We start from the raw sequence: 23,316 nt of genomic DNA on the forward strand, positions 1-23,316 counted from the left end.
CCCCCCCAAAAGATGCATTACGGGACACAGACATAAGTTTTCTCCAGATGTGGACTGGTTGGGCAAACACCCTTGCGAGAGCTGGTCCAGTGTTGCATGACCAGGACGAAAACTGAATTGTTCCTCCTGAAATCGGGGGTTCGACCAACAGCTGGACTCTCCTCTCCAGCTCAGAGCGTGTGCATATAAAGTATTATCTTTCATACGTGTGGGGTTTGTTCCACAAGATACTTCGGCGCTTTGTCCACCCCTGCTGGGTTCATCTTCTTGCTGACACAGCAAAGCAGTGCAGCGAAAGACAAAGTGGAACGAGTCATAAACCTTTGGTGACATGCATCCCATAAACGTCTGCTGCATGATTAATGTGTATCTGTATTTTTTTAGAGGTGAACATTGTTATGAAACTCACGTGCTGGTTCCTGTTCCTCCACATTTATTTTGTGAGCTCCTGCACAGCCAGTCTTAAAGTTTTGTGTAATTTTTAAAGTTTTGTGTCGGCGTGTATATATTATTATGTCCAACCCATTCTCCCGTGCTCTGTTTTGTTTTTCAGCTCAGGTAGTTGGACTCGACTGAGGGCTGTTCTCCAAATATACCTCAGTACAACTGAGAAAGAAAAGAGACATAAATAGAGGAGGAAGCAGGAAAGTAAAGCAGGATAGTGAGTATCTCTAGTGATTCTGTGTCCCAGCACTATCCTAGATGAAGAGAGAGAGCGAGTGAGAGTGAGAGTGAGAGGGAGAGAGAGGGAGAGAGAGAGAGAGGCAGGGAAGATTAAGGGGTCAGTCCAGGGATTGTCCTGGAAAGGAAAGGAACTATGTTCTGAGTATGAGCGTGTGTTTGTCTGTGTGCACTGTATGTGTGTGTCTGTGGGTGTGTTTGCTTTGAGGGTCATTTTTATCATCGTGCACAGAGAGGACATCACAATAAACCACACACAGCCATGAGCAGGACGACCTTCTTCGAGGTAAGTCTGCTGTCGTTGCTGCCATTAGGGTCCTGGATAAATGGTTAACTGTCCACTTTTGATTTTGACACTATTCCCTAAGGTTTGACCCGAGCTTAGGACACATTTAAAATGTGTTTTGTCATCATTAGAGTACAGCAATGAATGATTTTTGTGTGTAACTCACCACCGAGAATAGTCGCTCTAACACTAGGCTGACATGTGCCTTCAAAGTTTTGACTTAAGCTTTTTAAGTTTGTAGACTTGATAATGCTCAAACAGCAAAAAAGTTTCTGGAGCTCTTTCGATGAGTTTTAACTATAGTTTAACAACGGTAAACCGAGCTGGAGACCTTGTTATGATTTTTCTTCTAATTCTTCTGGACCTGAGGAGCATCAAATTAAAAATCAGACTCTCTTTAATTTCATAGAGTTGGGATTAACTCTAACCTCACAACCACCAGACCTGTAATTTATAATATTGTATTAAAAGGGAGACCTGGTCAAGACAACACACCACCGTTTGACCAGCAGAGGAAAAGTTGAGAGGAAAGTTGTCTCGTGCACTTTTTAATGTCAAAAACAAAATATGGTGGTGTTCACAAGCATTTTGAGGTAGGAAGTGGAGTTATTCTGTCACACTACGGTCATTGAGTCTGCACTACAACATATTTAGGTCTGCTCTGCCACTGTGTGCTATTACAGTCATCCCCTCCATTCAAGCAAGCAGCTTTTTATTTTTTTTCTTATTGTTGTGATCCACTTCAAGATGTCTTCGTTCACAGTCCCACATCTCACACTGCACACAATACCTGCTGCCACAGTGAGATCCAGTAAACGTGAATCCCAGTTACCTGGTGTTCAGTGGTGTGTGTAATGGCTTGTCTTAATGAGATAAGGTTCAGATATTCTTCGAAAAAACATTAGATGTTTGTGAACAAATCGCTTTCAAGTGAACGTAGTGAATCGAGGTGTCTGTATCCTGGAGATTGTGAACACCACACATTTATTTCTTTGTATTTGCCACAAGTTTTTGGAAAGATAAGGGTTTGGGTTTTTTTTATTATCAGATCTCCTCTTCAGATCATCTCCCCCTCTTCATCTATTCCTCCTCCTCCGCCTCCTCCGTATTAGTTTCTGAGCATCTCTCTCTCTCTCTCTCTCTCTCTCCCTCTCTCCACCAGCTGCTATTTTTCCCCAGGTGTCATTGCTCTGTGACAGCTCCTGGCATAGGCTCACCTTAAGTGTTTCACACCTGGACTTTGCTTCTCTGCTCTTTAGCTCATCTGTGGTTTGAGTGAGTATAGCGAGACACTCAGTGTGGACCCTACAGTTGTTTCATGAGACCTCATGAGCTCTTCCTCTTCCTGTCTCATCCCCTCGCTGGCTTTTCAGCCTCAGCAGTGCTTTTCACTTTCCTCGGTTGACTTTGTAAGACGTCAGTTTGCTGTTGAAGAGCCCAAATAAATGTCCTCCACCAGATATGAAATCTCCTCACAGGCATGACAGGGAGCATCTCAGACGCTCTTCACAGTGTTGTGCAGCTGCAGCTGCCAGGGCCCACATGCTTCAAAAATAGAAATATACTTACAGTGTCTCTCCAGTGGAAACAAATTCAAGTGTTCTTATTAACTTTTTCTTTCCATATTATTACTACATTTTATACAAAGTCAGGTTTGGTTTTGGTGTTGATGACACTGACTGTTAATAGTTTGCATCAGTGGTCAATAAAGTGCAGGTAGTCCAGTCTGTCCAAAGTAGAGAAAATACATGCACATGACACATTCTCTGAATGTATTTACATGGCAACTTCAGCAAAATAAACAAAATCACTAATAAATAAACAAGTAAAAAATAACTCATTTCTGTAAAAATAAGTCTGAGACCATTTGGAAATATATATATAATATAATATATAAACAATGATTATCCTAAAGAGCTCATTCAATAAATATCTAAATATAAATAAAAATTGTAAAATGTTCATTTATGTTGAATGTGCAATAAATAAATAAAAATACAGATAGACAGATATCATAATCCTGTCAGATACAACAGTCCTGTTCTAAATAAATCATTTACTGGGGTTGCTGACCAGATTCCCCACTCGGGACTCTTTGAATTTACTTTACAGTTGTTTGTGGAATATTTAGGGCCAACTGTCAACTGGCAGCGTGCACCGAGAGAGAGCTCGGTCCATATCAGGTTACTTCCCTTGATTGAAAGAGAAGCTCTGTCTAATTTGAGTGGGTGTGAAAGCAAAGAGGAAACTCTGGGCAGCCGTATGCAGATAATCACCTTCAACAGCATGCTCGGCGAGTGAATAATGAGCCTGTGGTTCAAGAGCAGCCATTACACTCTTCAGCTTTCACATTTAGAGGAGCTGTTATGGCTATGCCTAAATCATTTTTAAGTACACCGTGCATATAAAGAACAACAACTATCTTCCCCCTCACAAATACACCAATACCTCACAAGCACGTACTGTACATGTTACGTTTGACCTGCGCTGACTGCACAGGTCATACAGAGGCCCCATGAGATAAGAGGGGCATCTGATAATTAGATTTACAAGGGCACAGCACAATTGAGTGCACAGCACTTTTCGACACACAGCCATAACGACACCCTTGATGCTCTTCTCAAACATAACATGTGCCCTGAGAATGTAGCTGGGAGGTTGGCAGATGGAAAGCAAAACAAATCCATCTTCTCAGATGACCTCTACTGAAGTGTGTGCAAATAGTGGAGTTGAGTGCTCATATTTATTATCTAGGACTGGGATGTTGCTGAAGCTTTATTTTAAGAGGGAATTTGTTTAGAAATAGGAATGCAAAGGAGTGTAAATGACTTTATAAGAAAGACGAACAGACGAGACGGAAGTGATGTCAAAAACCTAGGAAACACTTTCTGCAGTGCCAACATATGTGTATATCTCTTCCTCCCTCTTTCTCGACCATGTTCTCTCTCTCTCTCCCTCTCTCTCTCAGCTGTGCACTCAGCAAATCTTTAGGTATCCATTAGCAGGTTATTACACTGTCCAGTATGGGAGCCAATTTAGCTGGGACAGCTCTGCTGAGCAGCACACTATGGAGGGCTTTCAGGGCAAATTGTGGGCCGCCACCCACCATCCTCTATGCATATGCTGTACATCACTACTGACACGGTCTAATTAAGATGAAAAAGAGGTGTGCTCGACAGCTGCGGGACGACACCGCTTGTTTCTTCCAACCAGCCTCAATACCCAGATTGAGATCGAGATTATCGTACTAAGGGAAACTGGACAGATTTTAAGAAAACGTCTTAACAAAAAGTAAAGATATATCTCGTTTTTGTAATGGCTATATGGATGCAAGTGTCTCTTATTCTCTTCAATTTTTGTGTGGGTGCATGTTGTGTTTTCCTCAGGTGGAGGTCCTGGATGCAAACACAAGAGAGCTGCTTTGTTTTTTAGATAAGGTATGTTGACAACAGGGTCACACGGGAGGTTAGTGGCTAGCACTGTTGCCTCACAGGTTCACAAGAAGATCATGGTCCAACTCATGGCCTTTTTAAGTGGAGTTTGCATGTTTTCCTGTTGTGTGTATGTGTGTGTTTTCCAGTTTCCCCCCACAGTCCAAAAACATGCAGAGGTTAATTGGACACTCTAAATTGACCATAGGTGTAAATGTGAGAGTGAATGATTGTCTGTCTCTGTATGTTGACCCCAATATGGACTGGTGACCTGTCCAGCCTGCCTTTCACCCTATGGCAGCTGGGATAGGCTCCAGCTCCCCGCAATTCTCATGTGGAGGATACAGAACAATGAATTGATGTATACTAACGACCCCGAGAACCAAATAAATTTCACGCTTAAGCCAAAGTTTTGATTTTCCTCCACTGAGCCTTGATTACCTTATTCAGAGAAGAAGCATCAATAGCTTCATTTCAAATGCCTCATCACATTTTTCTACTTCTCTTCAGGTGGAACCCTACTCAACAATAGGAGACATCAAAAGCCTTTTTCACAAATCATGTGAGTGTTTGGTCAGCCATCATGTTTGCATCAATTTTTGCAGTTTTATTTCATTTTCTGGTCTTAACACTATGTTGTTCCTTAATCCCTGAAACGCAGATGAAATATTTGAATGTAAAACATGCTGGATGCATAAGTCAAAAATATTGAATCACGATAAAACAGCTATTTACTGTGAACTAAAGTTTTAGAAGTCTCCTAGACATAAATGTTCATACTTGGTGAATCTGCTGACATTACATCACAGCATTTCGAATAGACATATTTCCATGTCTAGTCTGAAGTCTCCATGGATTCTGTCAGCAGTGGATGCACTGGTCAGAGATGTTATCAAATGTTTGGCAGGCCTGAGGTCATTAGCTTCCGTCAGTGCAACACAGCTTATTTCCATTGTGATCAATTATTGCTGGGCCTGAGGCCAAACTGTCTGTGTGTGTCTGTGTGTGTGTTTGTGTGTATGTCTCTCTCTCTCTCTCTGTCTCTCTGTATGTATGTATGCAGATCCTCACTGGTATCCAGCAAGGCAGGCACTGAAGCTCAATCCTAGTAAGTAATGTAATTTTAAGTGTTTCATAAACAACACAGAAGCTGGACACATAACAAGTGGCAACTGGTCATGACGTCACCAATGAGAATCCAGTTTGCGACACGCACAGTCGCCCTCTGGTGGCTATTAGATAGATTCTTATTTCCTGGTTGGCCTCGCGGAGCAAACTGAAAGACTGCATCCCTTTTTATATATAGTCTATGGTCAGTACATCATACTTTGTACCACTGGGCTCACTTTTAGGGAATATGTTGGTGTTCTCTGTTGCAGCCAAGTGGTAACCTATGGTTACAGGATGAGATGGAGGATGAGATGAGGTTTAGTCTAGAGGAGGAAGCTAAATTAAAGTTACGCATGAAGCTGTTTAAAGTAAAAGTAAAATAAAAATGGGACAGGGATGGTTGGGCATGAAGAGTCCGTTTGACAGTAAGTTTGCTGTCAGTTATTCTCCAGGCTGCTGGTATTATTTGACTCTGAAGCTAATTGGACTATTACATAATTTACCTACATGGATGTTCAGAAAAGACAGATGTCAAGGTTAAAACAGACCTTTCTGTAGATTGTCCCGCACATTTCAATCACAGACAGACATAGACAAAAATAAAGGGATGTATTTAATATGAGATTTTGAAATTAAAGGAAATTGTGATGGAACATTTCACAGTTTTTGGTCTGACCTTCACTACTGAGGCGAACAAATTCCATTAAGAGCAGAACACCTCTTTACAGAGCGACATCACTGTGGAAAAACATTGTCTATTGTTCCTTTGTTTTCATCATAAAAGAGAGACTAATTAATGTGCATTCCATTTCCATTCATTTCGGTCAAAAATAAAAGAGGAAAGGCAAGTGCAGCACATGTTAAAAAAATACATCATCAGGTATGATGTAGCAGGGCCTTTGTTTGGAATGAGGGGTATCTTGCTACTGAAAAGCACAGAGTAGAGATTTGGGTAAAAAGCTATCTGGGCCAGTGTCCCCAAAGGATGTACTAAAAATGTCATCCAATTAGTACAACCTATTATCTGTGGCTGTGCTCCCATGAGCCTCCACGTACAGAGAACGTGTGCAGAAAGACTGATCAGGACTTCATCAAACACATTATAAAACATCTGTTTATTCACAGTTTGTACTCCACTAGCAAATTTACATATTGCAACCCATAAGAGGCTGCAAACCAAATCTCAATCCAAAAGGAAGCCTAGCAATCTGAATTTCATAGCAGCATGTCAGATGAAACTGAATGTGTCAATAACATGTTTTTTTCTCTTTTTCAGAGGGAAAGTTACTACGAGATGATGAAATATTACAGAATTTACCTGTTGGGACTTGTGCCATCATGTACTTCCGTGATCTTGGACCACAGTTAGGATGGACTATGGTAAGAGGAGCACAGACGTTCACTTTACCATAATCAGTGCCAGTAAGAATACAAAATAAAGGTTTATTCAGGATGCCTCAGAACTCTTCTAGTATTCTACACATTCTTTACCGCGTACTGAACACACATTTTGCTTTTTGTTTTCAGGTGTTTTTGGCAGAGTACATTGGGCCCCTTCTCACCTACCTCCTCTTCTATTTCCGAGTGCCGTACATGTATTCGCATAGATATGTCTTTACCTCCAGTCCTCATTCTGTTGTCACGTAAGTGGGGAAAAGAAATCTGCATACATAGGCCATGAGACCCATGCTGTAAACAAGTACATGATATCCAGCCAGCCGGCTAACAAGCTCCCCGAATGCTATTAGGAGCACAGTGGCGAAAACATCCAGTGGGGGATAACTTTGTTTACTGGTCGCGGGTGTGTTTATTGTGTAGGAAAATATCTTGTTGTGATCAAAGTATAGTAAAGCTGTACACTGTAACACTGCAAGCTCTGCACTACACTATAACATCTATCTCCTCCCTCCTCCCCTGTGTGTATCAGCCGAGCCTGTGTCTGTCATACCGTCCACTACATGAAGAGATTGATAGAGACTATCTTTGTTCATCGTTTCTCTCACGGGACCATGCCTCTCAGGATAATAGTCAGGGTGAGGACATGACTACTCTTCAACAAAAGTGCTGTGCTCAGGTCTTTTTATAATGTGTGGCCTTGTTTTCCACTCCTAACATTGAAGCTGCTGTGATGTTGTGAGTTTAGCCCAAGCTCATATTCACGTCGTATATGTATTCAGACATAAGTAATGTTTATTTCTTTTTCTCAGAATTGTGCCTATTACTGGGGTTTCTCTGCTTGGTTGGCTTACTATATCAACCACCCACTTTATACACCCCCATGTAAGTCCACTAATGCATGTTCACACACAGACACACACATAATGTTGTGTGTTAATCCCAGGCTGTCTGTCTTCACAGCATATGGAGACGTACAGGTCAACTTTGCACTTGTAATATTTGCGGTGCGTATTCTGACATCATGAATTCATACGTTGCATTGTTTAACATGGCGACTGTAAAAAGTCACATTTCTGCTCCAGATGTGTCAACTTGGAAACTTCTCCATCCACTTGACTCTGATTCGTCTGAAAGGAGATGGTGAGTTGTTCAGCTGTAATGAGTATAAAAGAGTGTTATTGCTATTGATCCACCAAAAGATATTAATGTTATCTGTTTCTCAGGAGCCAGGAGCAGAAGATACCCAATCCCAACAAAGAACCCCTTCACATGGCTTTTCTTCTTTGTATCGTGTCCAAATTATACATATGAGGTAAAGCTTTTATAGTGATTCATCTTGCCGATGAGTGTCACATGTGCTTGCGTATTTAGCTCTTTGTGTGCCTAAATATTCCAAACATACTGCAGGTTGGAGCATGGGTGAGCTTCTCCATCATGACACAGTGTCTGCCAGGTATGTAGACACTATTTTACCTCAACACCAGCATCAGTTTAGCTCATGTGTACAGACAGTGGAATGTAGGGCCCACAGTCTGCTAAGAAATTCAGTTTTAAGTCTATTAGCAGTGTAAAATTCTCAGAATAAATGTTATTCTCTCTGTTTTTTTTCTTCCAGTTGCTTTTTATACATTATTGGGGTTTATTCAGATGACCATCTGGGCCAAAGGGAAGCACAAAGCCTACAGCAGGGAGTTCAAGGATTATCCAAGATTCCGAATGGCCATTATTCCCCTGATCCTCTGAAACAATGAAGCTGCCAGTATGTCTAGCACTATGCAATTTTTATCCATGAATTACGAGGAGTGGGATTGAAAGCAATAAAATCATAGCAATATACTGAATCATTTCGAAATCAAACGATTTAACAATTTTGAATGGGAAACGTATAGGACCTTCGTATAGGATTTTAATAGATTTAAGATAAGAGATTATTCTAGGGAAATTCTAATTGTTACATGTTTTCTATGCTGTGTCAACGATGGTTACACTTAATAATGGTTGTGTGGGCGACTGTGTGCTTATGTTAAAAACTAAGTGTTCATGTTAAGTAAAATAATTAAGATATATACTTTTATTATAAAGCGCCTAAGGCATAAAATTAGTCAATTTAAAATCATTTGAGAGTGGATTTTAGAGAAAACAGACTTTTAATTATGCTATTGATAGGCTTCTCTGGTGTATGTCAGATTATGTCAGTGAAACAGGTATCAGGTATACAGCAATAATGCTGTGGTTTTCCAGTACTGTCTTTCAAATCTCAGGTTTTATTATAAGCGTTGTCCAAGTGAATGTCAGGTATCTGAGGTCATACACTACGTCTGAATAAAGCCTCGCATCTTAAGGAAAAGTTCAACTTTATTTCACAGGATGCTCCTTTTGAAATTTTACTTTTATGACAGTGTCTTTTCCGACTAACACCAGTTACTGGTGAGATGATAGAGCACAAAGCATGAACAACACATTAGTGGAATAAAAATGTCAAATGATGTTGTAATGAATATCATAGCTTTCTTTGGGAAGTTATTAGCTATACAACAGTAGCAGATGGCCAAAAATCTTTCAGTCAAAGCTGCATAATAAAGTGCTAAAGATGCTACGCTTCTCTGACTGCTTATTTCACGTGTCTAAAGAAGGCAAAAAAACATATCATTTTGCTTGGCATTTGGAGCAAATAACACAGGGTCTATGCTTCTTTTTCTTTTTGTTTTACAAGTCAAGTCAAGCTTCATTACAGCCAGATATCAAAAGAAATTTAGACTTGTCATTGCTCAAATTTATGGTCCAAGACATAAAGCTAAAAGCTCTGTTTTCATTTACTTTGAAAGGCCTACAAGGTGAGCAGAAAGTGGAACATACGGCAGGCACATAGATGCTCCACACTGTCCTGTTTCAAAGCCCTCTAACCCCCGTGTGCTGGCAGAGCAAAGGTCAGTGTGTGTCTCACACGATAAATCATAACTTAGATCAGACACATGACCTATCTAATGGCATGCCTCCTTCTAAGACTGCATTTCAAGGCCTACAATGATAAGTGCAGTCTTCTTTTCATGTCAAGGTCATCCTTCATGTCCTTTAGTTTTCCCAACCTGATTATACGCACCACTTGTTTGTCTCAATGAGGCCAGAGCCAGTAGTTTGCAATGACACCAAAAAACCAACCACTCTCCTCTTGCTGAACTGTTTACTTCTGCAAAGACTCGATGGGTGTGGAGTCAATATATCGCTGCGCTCCAGCAGCTTTTGGATGCAACACAATGGTGTCATCTTCTCTTGACTGTTGCTTGGCAAAATTTACAAACACCTAAAGAGACAACAAAATATCAAAATGTATGAAGGATATAAAAGTTCACAGATTTTTTTCACACATTTACAAAAGTTAAGAAATAAAAGAAATGAAACACCTATGCGTTAATATTCACATTTCATTATGATTTTGTGTACCTGGTCGAGAGTGGTCTGCGACACTGTGTAGTCCTCTATGTTTAGCTTGTCCTTGTTTGCCAGGACCATCTGAAAGATCCGAGCCAGGGAGGAGGAGCAGATCTTGTACTGCAGAGTGTTGTAGTGTTTCTCCACCTGGATGCAGCCAGGGAATGTGCTCTCCATGAACGCTTCAGCAGGGTTCAGGTCCGGGGCCGCACCGGGCTTCGCTGCCCTGATCTTCATGGTCACCACATAGCCATCACCAAATCTACATGATGGTTGATGCAAGATCAAGCAAAGGCAAATATCAGATGTTTCACATGAATGCTGATTTTGATTTTGTATGATCAGCAACTTGGGGTGAAGTGAAAATATCTAACTTGTATTTGAGATGCTGAATGGTTCCCAAACACTTGAAGGATCCGTTAACCATAATGGCTGATCGAGTACACAGTGCCTCACACTCCTCCATGCTGAAATCAAGAATTTAATTCCGCAGTATTAAGTACAGTATTAAAAAGGCAGTACATCAGTGCTTAGCAAGTAACTCAAATATCCATAAAGATTTGCATTCAAATCTTCCCTGTGGCAATTATTAGGACTGTGGACTACTTTAAACTACTTCCACTGGTATAGAGTTGACAACAGTCAGATTAAGTTGTGAGATTATTAATAAATAAAGAGCTGAGCAAAAACCAAGTTCAGGATATTGAAAACGTTTACCTAAAAACTTTGAAACCCTGTAACACGTTAAGCGGGGATATTGTTTTTATGCTCATAACTTGAAGGACTAACTGTCACCTGTGAGACGTGAGAACCACAGCGCGTCTGTCTTGAATAACACTCATAATGGAGTTCCAGAGGAAGCGTCTGGATAGAGGGTCCATGCCTGTAGTGGGCTCATCCTGACGTATTGTAAGAAAAATGCATTCATACATTGATAGAACATACAGTTAAGTGACTGTGATCCCTGTTCTCAACCTCTGACAACTTGTGTTGGTCTCACCAGCAGCACCAGAGCGGGGCAGCCAATCATGGCAATGGCTGTGGAGAGTTTCCTCCTGTTACCTCCACTGTAGGTCCCAGCACTTTGCCCCGCACACTCTGAGAGACCCAGCTTCTGGATGGCCCAATCTGCAACCTGAGAATGACGGGGATAAAAGAAATGTGGTCAAATTCAGTCAAAGTTCAGTAAAGTTAAGTGTATGCCTAGTAAACATGGGGGTTACCAATTAAGACTCACCCTGCTGATCTCTGATTCTGGGACTCCACGCAGGCGGGCGTAAAGATGTAAATGTTCTCTGCCCGTCAGAAGTTCGTCTATGGCGTCAAACTGAGGGCAGTATCCCATGTTCTGATGAACGTCCAGGATGTTGGTCAGAATGCTGCCAATAAAACAGAGGAGGCAAAATATGAGAACAAGTTCTTTGTGACATGATAACTTACAAATTGATAATCATATCACCACATTGAAATACCAGTTTTAATATAAATGGTTTATTTACTTAGATAAGAGTTTAATTTAGAGAATAACACTAATTATGGTGTTCACATTTTGCAAGACTCCACACCATAAATAGTTCTTAAAACGATTAAAAAAAGAATCTGTGGACGCTGATATTTCAGGTCATTTATTGAAAGGCAGAAAATGAGGAGGGATCTTTCATGTATAATGCAGGTACTCATTGTTTATTGTGATAAAACATGCAAAGTTGTTATTTAACTATGTTAAAGTAGAACGAATATTAAATTAAGTAAGCCAGTATCCCAGTATGATTATTTCCAAGGGAAAACATTTGAACATCCCTAATCTAAATCAAAAAATAGGGGAAATGGATTTGACAAGTAAACTGACTAATGAGCCCTTGTATTGACATTGAGGTTCACAGTGTTACCTTTTTCTACTAATAGCATTTTATTACTAACCTGTGTCCAGCAACAGAGGCGTCTCCTGAGGTGACATCAATGTCCCCCGTCAGCATCTTAAATGTGGTGGTCTTGCCTGCTCCGTTTACTCCCAGGAGACCAAAGCACTGCCAAGGATCACAATAAAATAAAGTAAAGGACTATAATATGATCAGAGGATTCTCTCTGTGCTGCTAAATTCTATCAGTTTAAGTTAACAAACCTCTCCAGGTGATACTCCGAGACAGATTTGGTCCACAGCAGGAATGATTGTCCCTGTATATGTCTGACAAAGCAACATAAGGAGTATAAAAAGTAGCAGTTAAATATGTTTGAATATAGTTATTTTTGTTAAATGGTCAATTATATTAAGAGGAGAAAAAAAGCTTCACCTTGGACAGGTCTCTTATGCGTAAAATATTATTTGTATCTCCACTTTGGCAGACGCGCTCCCGCTCATCAGCCACATCTACATCTTCATCCAGAACTCGAGGCTTCGGGGCATCTGAGATCCTGCTAATGGAAAACCATTAAGCAAATCAACTTATGCAGCATTTTAGGCTGGACAAAGCAGCTTCCCTTGGATTTTAAGTCTGTCAGGTAAAGTGGGGATCCCAATTTAAACTTTAAACTCACCAGTGATCGAGGAAGAAGCGATACTGGAAAAGAATATTTAGGATAAAGTAGACAAATCCCTCAACTGCCATGCAGAACAGGTTCTTCCCGATAAAGTCCCAATCATAGGGATCTGGACTGTAGTCCTCTCCTGAGGAAACAAACGTAACAAGCCAGTCAGTTATCAGATTGATATTTCATTGTGTGAAAGTTATCAAGTGACAAGCAAATGATTTCCTGTTTGTTTCCTAACTTCAGAATGGACATTCAGCTGATCCTGAATATTGCTTAGTTTGCCATTTCAAGCTCTCAGAATTTGACACAGCATTTGTATAGTATCCTACGACTCTGAAGTTGACTTGGTGTTTTCAGTGTTTTTTTGCAGTTACCAAAGCGAGCGTAGACATCCGTAACAGCCTGGTTCATGGCCATGTCTATGAGACCCCGTCCCAGACAGTAATGGGGGAAGATGAGCAGCAAGGTCTTTAGCAGCTGATTCAATTTGTACAAAGCCTTCGGAAACAATCACACGTTCGTGAATGAGGACGGTTTGAAAGATGGATGCAGAACTTAAGAGACAGGAGAAGCCACGGTCTTACTGTGGTTCCCTCAAAAAGGTCCAGGATGAAGGTGACAGCACTGCTGTTGATCCCAATGAAGAGGTTGATACATGACAGAGAGACGTAAGCTGTGCTGGGGACGCTGAATATGTAGGACATGGGGTACATCATCGGCGTCACAGACCACCTGAGCGTTAGAATAATGAAGACAAACATTTGTTAACCAAATGTCACACTATAATACAAGGCACAAAATATGAATATGAATATTACTCGTCAGTAAGTCTTAGCAAAACAGTTTATGTCTGCTAATCCACCTAATGTAAAAAGGGCACATACTAAGACACCATTTATAGTATGCAGTGTTTTACTGTTTAACTTTAACTGGAGACCTTAGACAAGTAACTAGAGGTTGATTACCTCAAATAATATTTCTTTTGTACTTAACTTTCTACAAGATACAAATGCTGAATTGTATATTCGTGGTGAAAAAGCAAATATAAGAGAGATTACACAACAGCAGCATTTGGGATTTTCTTTAAGTGACAAGGATAAAAAAATCTAATCCAATCCAATCCAACTTTATTTGTAAAGCAATTTAAAAGAACCACAGTGGGCCGAGTCAATAAAATACATCTACAAAATAAACAACTAAAATAAATGAAAAGACATAAAACACGGACGAAAGTAACAGCCATACAATAACGAGTGTCAAACTAACAATGAGTGTCAAAGGCCAATGAAAAGAGATTAACAGTGAATCAGATTCAATGAGTAAATTATATAATTTTAAAGGATTGCTGACCTCCACAAGTATTTGGCTGTGTCCAGTGAGTGTGAACAAGGAATAAACTCCCATGAGAAAATCTACCTATTTGTCCCGTGTTAGGAAAAAAGTCAACATCAATAATGTTTGATCAACGGTGGAAACACAAAGAAAAACATGGAAATAGTTCTGTAATACCCTCTTGTTAAAAGTAAGGCACTTAATAGAGAATCAACTCAAGCTACAGGCTCTAAATTTTCTTTGGATAGAGAGGTAAAGTGTTTTATTGTGTTTGGACAAAAATGTGAAACTAAATCAGTCTAAATTCATGTGTTAGCTATTTCCTTACCCATAAAGCAAAAGCAGGGCAACAAGCGGTTCCAGGTTGGTTGGTGAGGTGAAGCACTTTTTATCAAAAAAGATGAAAATTTCCACCACCATTGCTGCACTGATGGAATAATTCACCTGGATGGAGACCACACATGCACAGTTTTAATGTGCATTACTTATTATTACAGTTGACAAAAGCCAACCAGTTCTGATTTCAGTGGGTAATAGAGTCACCGTACCATGTCCCAGAGGAAGTTGGCCAACCAGTAAACAAGTGGACTGACTCCACTGACAAACTGCAGATGTTTGGCCTGGGTGACCCTCTCCTGGATGAGATAGAGGATGAAGCTGGCTGGAACAAATGACATTGCGAATATGACACAGATGGCCACCACTGCATCCACTGAGGTGGTCAGGCTGCGGGGAAAAGGGTGGAGAAATTAGTTCCCGACCGTCAGTGTCACTGAAAAATCTCAAGTAAAATCGACCGGATCACCAAACAACTGCACACCATACTCTCACATATGTAGCCTTTTATTCAAAAGGAGAGGTTTCCCGTCTTGAATTGTAATGTGATGAGGACTACATGGCTGCTGGTCACTCACACTGTGATCTCAGAGAGCTGTTCTCTGGTGAGGTTCAGCGGGTGGTTGATGGCAGTGATTCCATATTCGTCCAGGTTCGCTCCTTTGGCCAAGTTGGCACGGAGGATTGCGTTGTTAGCCACGTTCATGAACGATACCATGGCATGCCAGCCCTTGTTGTTGTACCACACCTGTGAAGAGACAAAGATTTTGGTGATATATTAAAAACGTATATACCTGGTTTGAGTACAGTCTCAAAGTTGGTCACAGTAATGTAAGTATGATTCGGATGATGAAGCCTTAGTGGACTGACCTTGACATTGTTTTGAGTCTCCATGTATCTGAGGAATGTCCCAATGTCCTTCAGCGTTTGTTGAGAGTGTTTGCCCTTTAGAAAGAAGGAGGAAATCACAGAGGAGCAAGGTGATGAACAGAAAACACAAAAGTTAAGACAGCAGTGCACATAAAGGTAAATAAACATGTCATATATAGAGAGTTTTGCAGTAGTACCCCAGTAACATTGAGCAGTCGCCCCAGCTGAGCTGCCACATCCTGGATGGTTTTTGGCTGCAGTGCTAAAACTGGGAGCTCCCCTCCCACTGATATGCCTCCATACCTGGACACCACATGGGAAATTAGTGTTTGTAATTTCAACTTTATCTCCAGCTGTTGTAGTAAACCATGAACACCACTGGAGGGAGAACTGCACCACTATACAAATATAGCCATCTGTGTAAATAAGGACATGAACTGAGGACACAGAGGGGGACAGTTTTGACATTACCTTTGCTCATTCACCCAATACTTGCTTTTCAAGCTGAAAAGAGACCATACAGAGAGGTTATTCTTAAACACAAACTGTTTTTTTGAAACTACAGTTTTGCAAAAAAAAAAAACTGCATGGAGAATATGTTTTTTTGTAAAAGTCCATACATATACATTTTATATCCATACCTCATTCTGATGAGGCTGGGGTAAGTCTTCACCAGGTAGTCAGAGATGTTCCTGCCTGTTAGGTCCATGAGAACATCTCCTGTTGACTGGATCCTCTGATTGACGAAATAACAAAAACATATGCATGACTCCTACTTGTATCTGCTCCTCATCTTCAATGTCATTGACCCCATCCCCTACCTGTGGAGGTGGCAGACCTCCAGCACCCTCAGGGCACACTGGCAGCATGGTGAGTTTCTTGGGTGTGCTGCACTGACACTCTGGTGATGGCCTGAGCGAGTTCCACTCTGGACCGGCCAGCATGTCTATCAGAGCAGGGTTAACCAGGCGCATCTCCCAGTCTGTGGTGATGTTGTTACATGGGAAATCTCTGTCAGTCAGAAAATGTGACACGGGTAATCAATTAAACAGCACGATGTACTGTCCACAAAAAAATAGACTTATAACTGTGGAAGTAACTCACTCAAGTGGTTCATCCACCATGCAGCGAGTCCCAAACCCAGGCTTGTCCAGCAAAACCTCAGCAAAATATCTCATCTGAGCATCCATGGGACGCTCATTACTGAAGTGGACAAAATGATGAAGATGAAAACAAGTCTGATAAGGCTTACCAATTTATACTATAACAACTATTAGGTGATCTAGTATACTTTATGCTCACCTAAAGAAGGTGTACTGCCGTCCATACATCCAGGGACTGAGTGTTAAACTTGGATATTCTCCGAACGGTGGAACAATTAGTGTGAATGTCAGTGCCAGGAAAATAAAACTGGCTGGCAGGACAATCTACCAGAAACAGAGATATAAGTGTGATTAAACCAGGGTAAAAGCTGTCTAATGGTGACCTATGTGGGATAAAACATTCAAGTTGTTTGTTGTTTAAGTTACTTTGATATTTAATTAAAAACACCAATAATTCAAATTTGTTCTCAAAAAAATGCTACAAATGTTCATCGGTGTGTACGATGTGAGGATTATGCACCTGGGCAAAGAAGTCTTTATAGGATCGGGTGGCGTGATGCAGCCTCTTGATCAGCAGAGCAAAGAACTGTTTGATGATCAGACACAGACCTCTGACCTGGTAGGAACCTCTGCCTGCACCACCGTCTGGAACATCACACAGGCCTTGACCGCTGCTTTTCAAAGCTCCATCTGTCTCAGGAATACAGAGCTAAGGTTACATTGCAGAGCCTGAATTGATTGCACAGATGTGTCAGCTACAATAGAAAAGCCAAGCAGGCAAGCAAAGCATGCTCTGTTTTCTGTGGAACGTGACCAACAAGTAACGGACTATGCATATCCAGCTTTGCTCTAATGTCATATGGGCATATAATTTAACATCAGTGGCAGCCTCTGATGAAAATATATGTTAATAATCCTTTATAAAAGCTGAAGCTCTGTGCACTGTTTGCCAGCATCAGTTTTTAGCACATAAAAAGAATATGAAGCGCTTTAATGTGGGAAATCCATGTTCTTCCCTCAGCAACAGCATGTCTCCTGAGCTGAAATCTACAAGCCACTGTCACCTTGTAGTGACTCCATGTCAACAGCCACTCTGTTCAATCCACAGAGACTAGCTCGAGAAATCTGCTGCAATGATCTCTTGTCTGGGTGAGTCAGAGAGTGGGGGATACAAAGCACACAACTCACATGAGAGGAAAACAGGAAAAACAGAGACATGGCAACACCATTCATCAATTTGCTTTTATGCTTTTTTTTTTTTGTTGTTGTTGTTTTTTACCTTGATTGCATTTCCTGTTAGTTGCATTCCCATCAGCAGTGACCTTCAGGAAGATCTAAAAAAAAAGATAATCAGATCACTCCTTTTAACAAAGATGTATGAAAGAGAGCAAAATTACATGAAAGTGAAGCTGAAAGTGAGGCAGTGACTGTATGACAGATCACCCCACTCTCATTGTTTTCTTTTTCAAATTGCTGAAAAGCATTGCAAATATAAAAATATCCATTTGCACTTCAAGTACGACATGAATCTCTCTCACACGGGGCGCCGACTGTCAGGTTGATCTATTGTCTCATTTTTTTAAAAAGTGCTAGCACCACAATCTAGACGTATTTTCACAAATTTATTCCATGCACCTCCTCCAGTGATGTGTCAGAGACACCAAAGCTGCTAAGGCCGATGTCCACCAGGGTTTCCTCCAGTTCCCTGAAGAGGCTGGCATAAGCTCTGGGCTGGAAATTACGGTTCGGGAGCAGGTAGGTCAGCTCCTGTCCGATGGCCTCGATTAGACGAGCCTGCGGCACGTGATGGTGCACCAAGGTTGTGATTCTCTCCATGTTACCTGAAGATAACAAAAGTTGTGCTTTTTTTATATTTATTTTCTTTTACCTCGTTTTTTTTTCTTCATCTGTGAAATTTGACCCATTGACAAAAACTCTACTGTCTTGGCTGTATTGTATTAGCTGTTGTGTGTGTTGTTAAAGGTTCTGTCATATTATCTTGCCCTTCATCCAATGCCTTTTTTTATTCTTGAATGCATAAGGGAGGCATTTGTCTTCAGAACTACAGAAGGCGCACAGCAGCTGACAGAGCGCAGGGTGTTTTTAGGTGTGAGAACAGCAGGTGCAGAAAGTCGACCAACAACAATCCACTGGAATGTCCATGTATTCATCAACATGACACAGAGATATTGAGGCGTTGTGTTCCTAATTTTGATGTTGAATGAAAAACAGGTTTGGTGAGTGTATTAATAAACACAACATGGTAGTAATGGTGACCTTACCATCCATCTGAGCCTGGCTCTCCTCCATGTTCACTTTAAACTTGGAGCATTTGGAGCACTTACAGGAGCAATCCTCTGTGCAGTCGCAGTTAGTCTGGAAGAGAAAATGTCACAAAGACTCACTTTACACACTTTAGTGATCGCTCAGTCTGATCGGAAAAGTATTTTATGATTATCTATTTCATCTTACTACTTAGATATACTAACTTCATTAGGGATGCATTATAGCACATGTGTCAATCTCAAAGTTATGTCTTTCTTGCTCCTGCATTGACACACTTATTATTATGGGTATTTCTGGCACCACATGTCGAGTTACCTCGCCCGTAAAATAAATAAACAAAATGGCTACACATGACTACAGGCCTGTATGTGCTGCTTTATACTGAAAGGTAAGACAGGTGGAAATTGCATTTACTCTACTGCTGATTTCAATGAGAAATCATTCATACATTTCAACAATATTTACTGCTCCTGCTATATTTATGTTGTTTCGTTCAGCCGATGTGTATATAACTTTGAAACAGTCGTCCAATGTTGATATTTTGCCCTTCTGAGGCTATTCCACGAGTAAATCAATACATTTCATTTTATATATTATTTTTATATTTAGCATTTTAAATGCATACAAACATTCATTATTCCAATTGCTCACATTGGGAGTGTTGTGTTTCATTCGCCGTACAAGAGTGAGGTAGAAACCAGCACCGAAACAGTTCTTGAGGAAGATTGGGGAACCACAGCAGAAGAGGCGACCCTGCGAGATGATCGCCACCCGGTCACTAAGCAGGTCAGCCTCGTCCATGTGGTGGGTGGACATTATCACTGTACGTCCTGCAAACAGACAGAGCGGTATAGTAATACAATAAAACTATTTCATTGCTCTGTTATGTAAACAGTAATTAACAACAAAATGGAGAATGATTTCATGAATTTTACTAAGTCAATAAAACGGTCTGTCACCACAAGAGTGGAATTTGATATGAATGGTCGGCTAAAACAAATCATGTAAAACAAAATATTTAATTAAAGCAAATTTAAATAAAATAAAAATTGTTGTTGTTGCCAAACCCACTAAGGTAGTACAACATAGGAACTCTATACCCTCCACAAGCCAGCAGGAGTCAGTGTTACCTGCACGATATTTCAGAAGCAGGTCCCAAATGGAGCGTCTGGAGTAGGGGTCAACCCCTGAAGTGGGTTCATCCAGGATCACCACCTTAGCCCCACCAACAAAGGCCAAGGCTACTGACAGCTTCCTCTGCATTCCTCCTGCACAGGCAAACCATACAGTACTCGAGGTTAGTGCGAAGTTGTGCGTTTATGTGTGCGAGCCCAGTTTGCATTGCTACATTTGTGCGTACATGTGCATCCAGACAAACCTGAAAGGTTCTGGGTCAGTTCATCTCTCTTGTGAGGAAGACCCAGATCCTGCAGCATGTTTTCAACCTCCTCCTCTGCCTCTGCGATTGGACGGCCTTTCAGCAGTGAGTAGAAGAGGATGTGCTCTGCCACAGTCATACTGACAAAGGCAGAAGCAGTTAACACTGTTACAAAACTATATAGCATTCAGAGGTAATGTGCTTATGCAGCTTTGTTTTTTTTCTTACTTACTGCTGAAAAAGGATGTTGTGTTGAGGGCACATTCCTAGAGACAAGCGGATGGCATTCATGTCTGTGCGGATGTCTTTACCATAGATGGTGGCTGTCCCTGAGGTGGGAGGGAACATACCGGTCAAAATAGACCTGGGGGGGAAAAGAGACAGAATGAGAAACAAGCAGAGATAAGAAGATGTACAGTTTTCCACATTGTCAGCATTAGTGTGTAGAGACTAAATGCTTGTACATCATCAGTGTGACATACATGGTGGTGGTCTTCCCAGCCCCGTTGTGGCCCAAAAAGGCAGTAATCTGGCTCTCATAAAAACTGATGCAGAGGCCATCCACTGCTGGTCTGGGGCTAGTGCCAAACACCTTGACTAGGTCCTGGATACAAACACCCTTCACCAGGTCAGCTGGCTCTGCCTCAAAGAACAGCTGGCCTGCACACAACAAAGACAACCACATACAGAGTGTCTTACAAATTTGCCTGGCCTGAGAGTAAATTCAAGGACTGTGTAAAAAGCAAAACAAAAAACATCATAGACAACATGCCTGTCAAATATACAAAGAAAGAAAGAGATTATTAATAAACAATGAATGCAACAAAACTCCTCATATTGCTATTTCTTTTCAAGAAGTAACAAAGGTGTCATTTTAGTCCCTGGATGTGAATGAAAGAGGCAGGATAGATATGATCTCAGGGGTTTGGAATGCAAAGAAAAAAAGCTTCCATCACTCATTAACTAAGCAAACTGAGAAGCAACTGAGAGGCTAAAGCTGTGTATGTTCACATACTGTATGTCAGCAAACGCAAACACACACAAGGACATTAAGTTCCCACGCAATGAAATTGAGAACGTGAGAGCAAATGCCTTCACTGTGCAATTATGTTTTTAATAGAAAAAAAACATAATAAAGATAAAATACCATTTTTCTCCTTCGTCTCATCAGCCTGCCTCTCCTTCCCCAGTCTCTCCCTCTGATCCTGATGCTCACAAGAAGCAGTCTCCTCCAGAGTTTGGGGGTTCTCCTGGTCTTCCTCCTGCTCTTGGTCGTCCTCGTCCTCTTTTCTCTGCTCCTCTCCTTGCTTCTGGTTTGCCAGGTTATCAAAACTTTTTTTATCCAATTCAAGTGCATTGCCTTTGAGGAAAAATAAAAATATATATAGTTGAACTCTGTATTTTAGACATCAATAAGACGTCTCATTTTTTGACAGTCTTACTTGAGGCTGGAGCCACAGTGTTGAACCAGTAACAGGGCAGGAAGGGGAAGTAAAATGGTTGGCTAATCCCATACTGTCCTGTGGGGTAAATAAAAAAAAGAATACCAGTGCTCTTATCTGTAAAAGTAATATGGCTACATATTGCACACTAAAAATAAGTGGACCTAAAACCTTCGCACTGACCAGGGAAGACATTGTCAAGGTACCAGGCCAGCACAGCATACAGCACAGTGTCCAGGCCCATCATGCAGATGGAAGTGAGGAAGGAGAACTCGTCCCCTTCCAGAGGACTGGTCTGAATGTTGTCCCACTGTAGACCAAGACCCTGCTCTTCGTACCGCGACAGGTACTCTGTCCCAAAACCGAACGCCACCTGAGACACCAAACTCTGAGGGAAGAGGCACGAAGGAGGCAGATTTAAAGGAGCTAAATCATCATCATCATGTCTTATTTTAATGCCTTTTTTATTCCTATCACACCCACCACCAGGATCTTCATGTCCTTGGTGATGCGATCCTGCCATGCGAAGAAGAAGATGTGCGGGAGGTAAAGGGCAAAGTAAATAATGCCACAGCAGGCTGCTGCCAGGTTGGCCTGGTTGAAGAAGACGCTGAGGAGGAAGCACTGCATGATGGTAGCCATGGTGAAGGTGAGGAGAAAGAGGAAGAGGATGATTGGATTACTGTAGTTCAGCACCCGTCCTCCCTGTGGACCATAGTGAGACACAGAGAGACATGTATTTAGAATAGAATAGAATAGAATAATTAGAATTTCCTGCATTTTAACTTCATCATCAATGAGTTAAGTATACTCTAGTTTACATTTGCAAAATCATATAGACTAGTAGAAGAGAAGTAAAAGACAAAAGAAAATATTAAACTATAAAAATGTACAACTAGATACATACTACAGATAAAAATAAAAGATATAATATAAAATCTGAAAAGAGACCATTAGTACATAGTTACAGGATATTTCACTATTAATAAATTATTACAAGCAGAATCATTCCACCTGTGAACAAAACTGAATATTGCACTTGAATAATTGCAGTGGGAAACCTAATAGATGCACATCGAGGTAGAAGAGAATATCACTTGAACAGAGTTACTGCATTTAGAAACAGTTTGTGTTATGATATGGTTCACGGATTGATTCAACCGTCTCTAATTATGATGCTGGAGGAAGGGGGATGTGAGGATGTTTTTGCTGAGTTGAGTTCAATGGTGTAGAATCTGTTTCAGTTGGGCTCTAATGCCCGATAGCATTTTCAAAATGAAGTGAAAGAGAACTTGTTGGCGATAACTTTCAAGCAAGTTCTAGTTCTCTGATTTTATATTTCCTGCAGTCATGTTAAAATTATTTCATCTGCACTGTATGAAAATGTAGCATGCATAGTATTTGTTCATTTGTTAAATGTATTGTTGCAGTCATTTGTTTTTATATAAAACATAACATTTCAGAGAAGCTGTGGGATTTAATTCCGTGGCCGCATCATTCCTGATTTATTTGTGTAAGATATGTACTGACTAAAGTCACTAAAGTCAGGGTTTACAATGATGTTGACTTGGTGTATAATGTCACCCTGGCCACATCCTACAGTAAAAACAGGAGAAATGGTAATATTGTCTCATTCTGCCTTAAAATCAGTTGAAAATTGAGTATATACTATTTCTGATACAGGAGCCCTGTGTTAAGTTGAGAA

At 40.8% G+C, this 23,316-nt stretch overlaps 2 protein-coding genes across 9 annotated transcripts in view; one reads left to right on the forward strand and one right to left on the reverse strand.

The window, feature by feature from the left end:
- The first annotated feature begins 884 nt into the window (after window positions 1-884).
- Window positions 885-8,740, forward strand: tecrl2a (trans-2,3-enoyl-CoA reductase-like 2a). Its single transcript, XM_044030673.1, has 13 exons — window positions 885-967; window positions 4,354-4,404; window positions 4,909-4,960; window positions 5,462-5,506; window positions 6,785-6,888; window positions 7,036-7,151; window positions 7,436-7,541; window positions 7,716-7,788; window positions 7,867-7,910; window positions 7,989-8,046; window positions 8,130-8,218; window positions 8,314-8,359; window positions 8,522-8,740. The coding sequence occupies exons 1-13, from the start codon at window positions 944-946 to the stop codon at window positions 8,647-8,649; spliced, it is 936 nt and encodes a 311-aa protein (XP_043886608.1). The 5' UTR covers window positions 885-943; the 3' UTR covers window positions 8,650-8,740.
- A 503-nt stretch (window positions 8,741-9,243) lies between these two features.
- Window positions 9,244-23,316, reverse strand: part of LOC122772489 (retinal-specific phospholipid-transporting ATPase ABCA4-like) — a 31,742-nt gene continuing 17,669 nt past the window's right edge. For 5 of the 8 annotated variants that reach the window (XM_044030618.1, XM_044030598.1, XM_044030607.1 and 2 more), the window contains 36 exons: window positions 22,095-22,316; window positions 21,795-21,999; window positions 21,612-21,689; window positions 21,317-21,529; window positions 20,652-20,829; window positions 20,402-20,533; window positions 20,170-20,309; window positions 19,922-20,059; window positions 19,443-19,621; window positions 18,788-18,881; window positions 18,141-18,346; window positions 17,785-17,839; window positions 17,570-17,650; window positions 17,026-17,195; window positions 16,705-16,829; window positions 16,507-16,605; window positions 16,224-16,413; window positions 16,044-16,138; window positions 15,874-15,906; window positions 15,600-15,705; window positions 15,403-15,477; window positions 15,111-15,280; window positions 14,745-14,922; window positions 14,525-14,640; window positions 13,449-13,596; window positions 13,239-13,362; window positions 12,871-13,000; window positions 12,627-12,750; window positions 12,458-12,520; window positions 12,256-12,362; window positions 11,573-11,714; window positions 11,336-11,470; window positions 11,131-11,234; window positions 10,710-10,802; window positions 10,348-10,597; window positions 9,244-10,207 (listed from right to left, as the gene is read on the reverse strand). In XM_044030618.1, the coding sequence (XP_043886553.1) occupies window positions 10,088-10,207; window positions 10,348-10,597; window positions 10,710-10,802; window positions 11,131-11,234; window positions 11,336-11,470; window positions 11,573-11,714; window positions 12,256-12,362; window positions 12,458-12,520; window positions 12,627-12,750; window positions 12,871-13,000; window positions 13,239-13,362; window positions 13,449-13,596; window positions 14,525-14,640; window positions 14,745-14,922; window positions 15,111-15,280; window positions 15,403-15,477; window positions 15,600-15,705; window positions 15,874-15,906; window positions 16,044-16,138; window positions 16,224-16,413; window positions 16,507-16,605; window positions 16,705-16,829; window positions 17,026-17,195; window positions 17,570-17,650; window positions 17,785-17,839; window positions 18,141-18,346; window positions 18,788-18,881; window positions 19,443-19,621; window positions 19,922-20,059; window positions 20,170-20,309; window positions 20,402-20,533; window positions 20,652-20,829; window positions 21,317-21,529; window positions 21,612-21,689; window positions 21,795-21,999; window positions 22,095-22,316 (4,818 nt within the window). In that variant the 3' untranslated portion in view covers window positions 9,244-10,087. The remainder of the gene's footprint in view (window positions 10,208-10,347; window positions 10,598-10,709; window positions 10,803-11,130; window positions 11,235-11,335; window positions 11,471-11,572; window positions 11,715-12,255; window positions 12,363-12,457; window positions 12,521-12,626; window positions 12,751-12,870; window positions 13,001-13,238; window positions 13,363-13,448; window positions 13,597-14,524; window positions 14,641-14,744; window positions 14,923-15,110; window positions 15,281-15,402; window positions 15,478-15,599; window positions 15,706-15,873; window positions 15,907-16,043; window positions 16,139-16,223; window positions 16,414-16,506; window positions 16,606-16,704; window positions 16,830-17,025; window positions 17,196-17,569; window positions 17,651-17,784; window positions 17,840-18,140; window positions 18,347-18,787; window positions 18,882-19,442; window positions 19,622-19,921; window positions 20,060-20,169; window positions 20,310-20,401; window positions 20,534-20,651; window positions 20,830-21,316; window positions 21,530-21,611; window positions 21,690-21,794; window positions 22,000-22,094; window positions 22,317-23,316) is intronic. The other 3 variants (XM_044030627.1, XM_044030645.1, XM_044030636.1) reach the window with 3 other exon arrangements.

The sequence above is a fragment of the Solea senegalensis genome, linkage group LG1, assembly GCF_019176455.1.
Source record: "Solea senegalensis isolate Sse05_10M linkage group LG1, IFAPA_SoseM_1, whole genome shotgun sequence".
Classification (NCBI taxonomy): domain Eukaryota; kingdom Metazoa; phylum Chordata; class Actinopteri; order Pleuronectiformes; family Soleidae; genus Solea; species Solea senegalensis.

Bases quoted from the DNA above. Each gene is read 5' to 3' on its own strand.
- tecrl2a (XM_044030673.1), top strand. From the start codon at position 944: ATGAGCAGGACGACCTTCTTCGAG. The intron at 968-4,353 runs GTAAGTCTGCTG...TGTTTTCCTCAG, and splicing joins GCAGGACGACCTTCTTCGAG to GTGGAGGTCCTGGATGCAAA. The intron at 8,047-8,129 runs GTGAGTTGTTCA...TCTGTTTCTCAG, and splicing joins GATTCGTCTGAAAGGAGATG to GAGCCAGGAGCAGAAGATAC.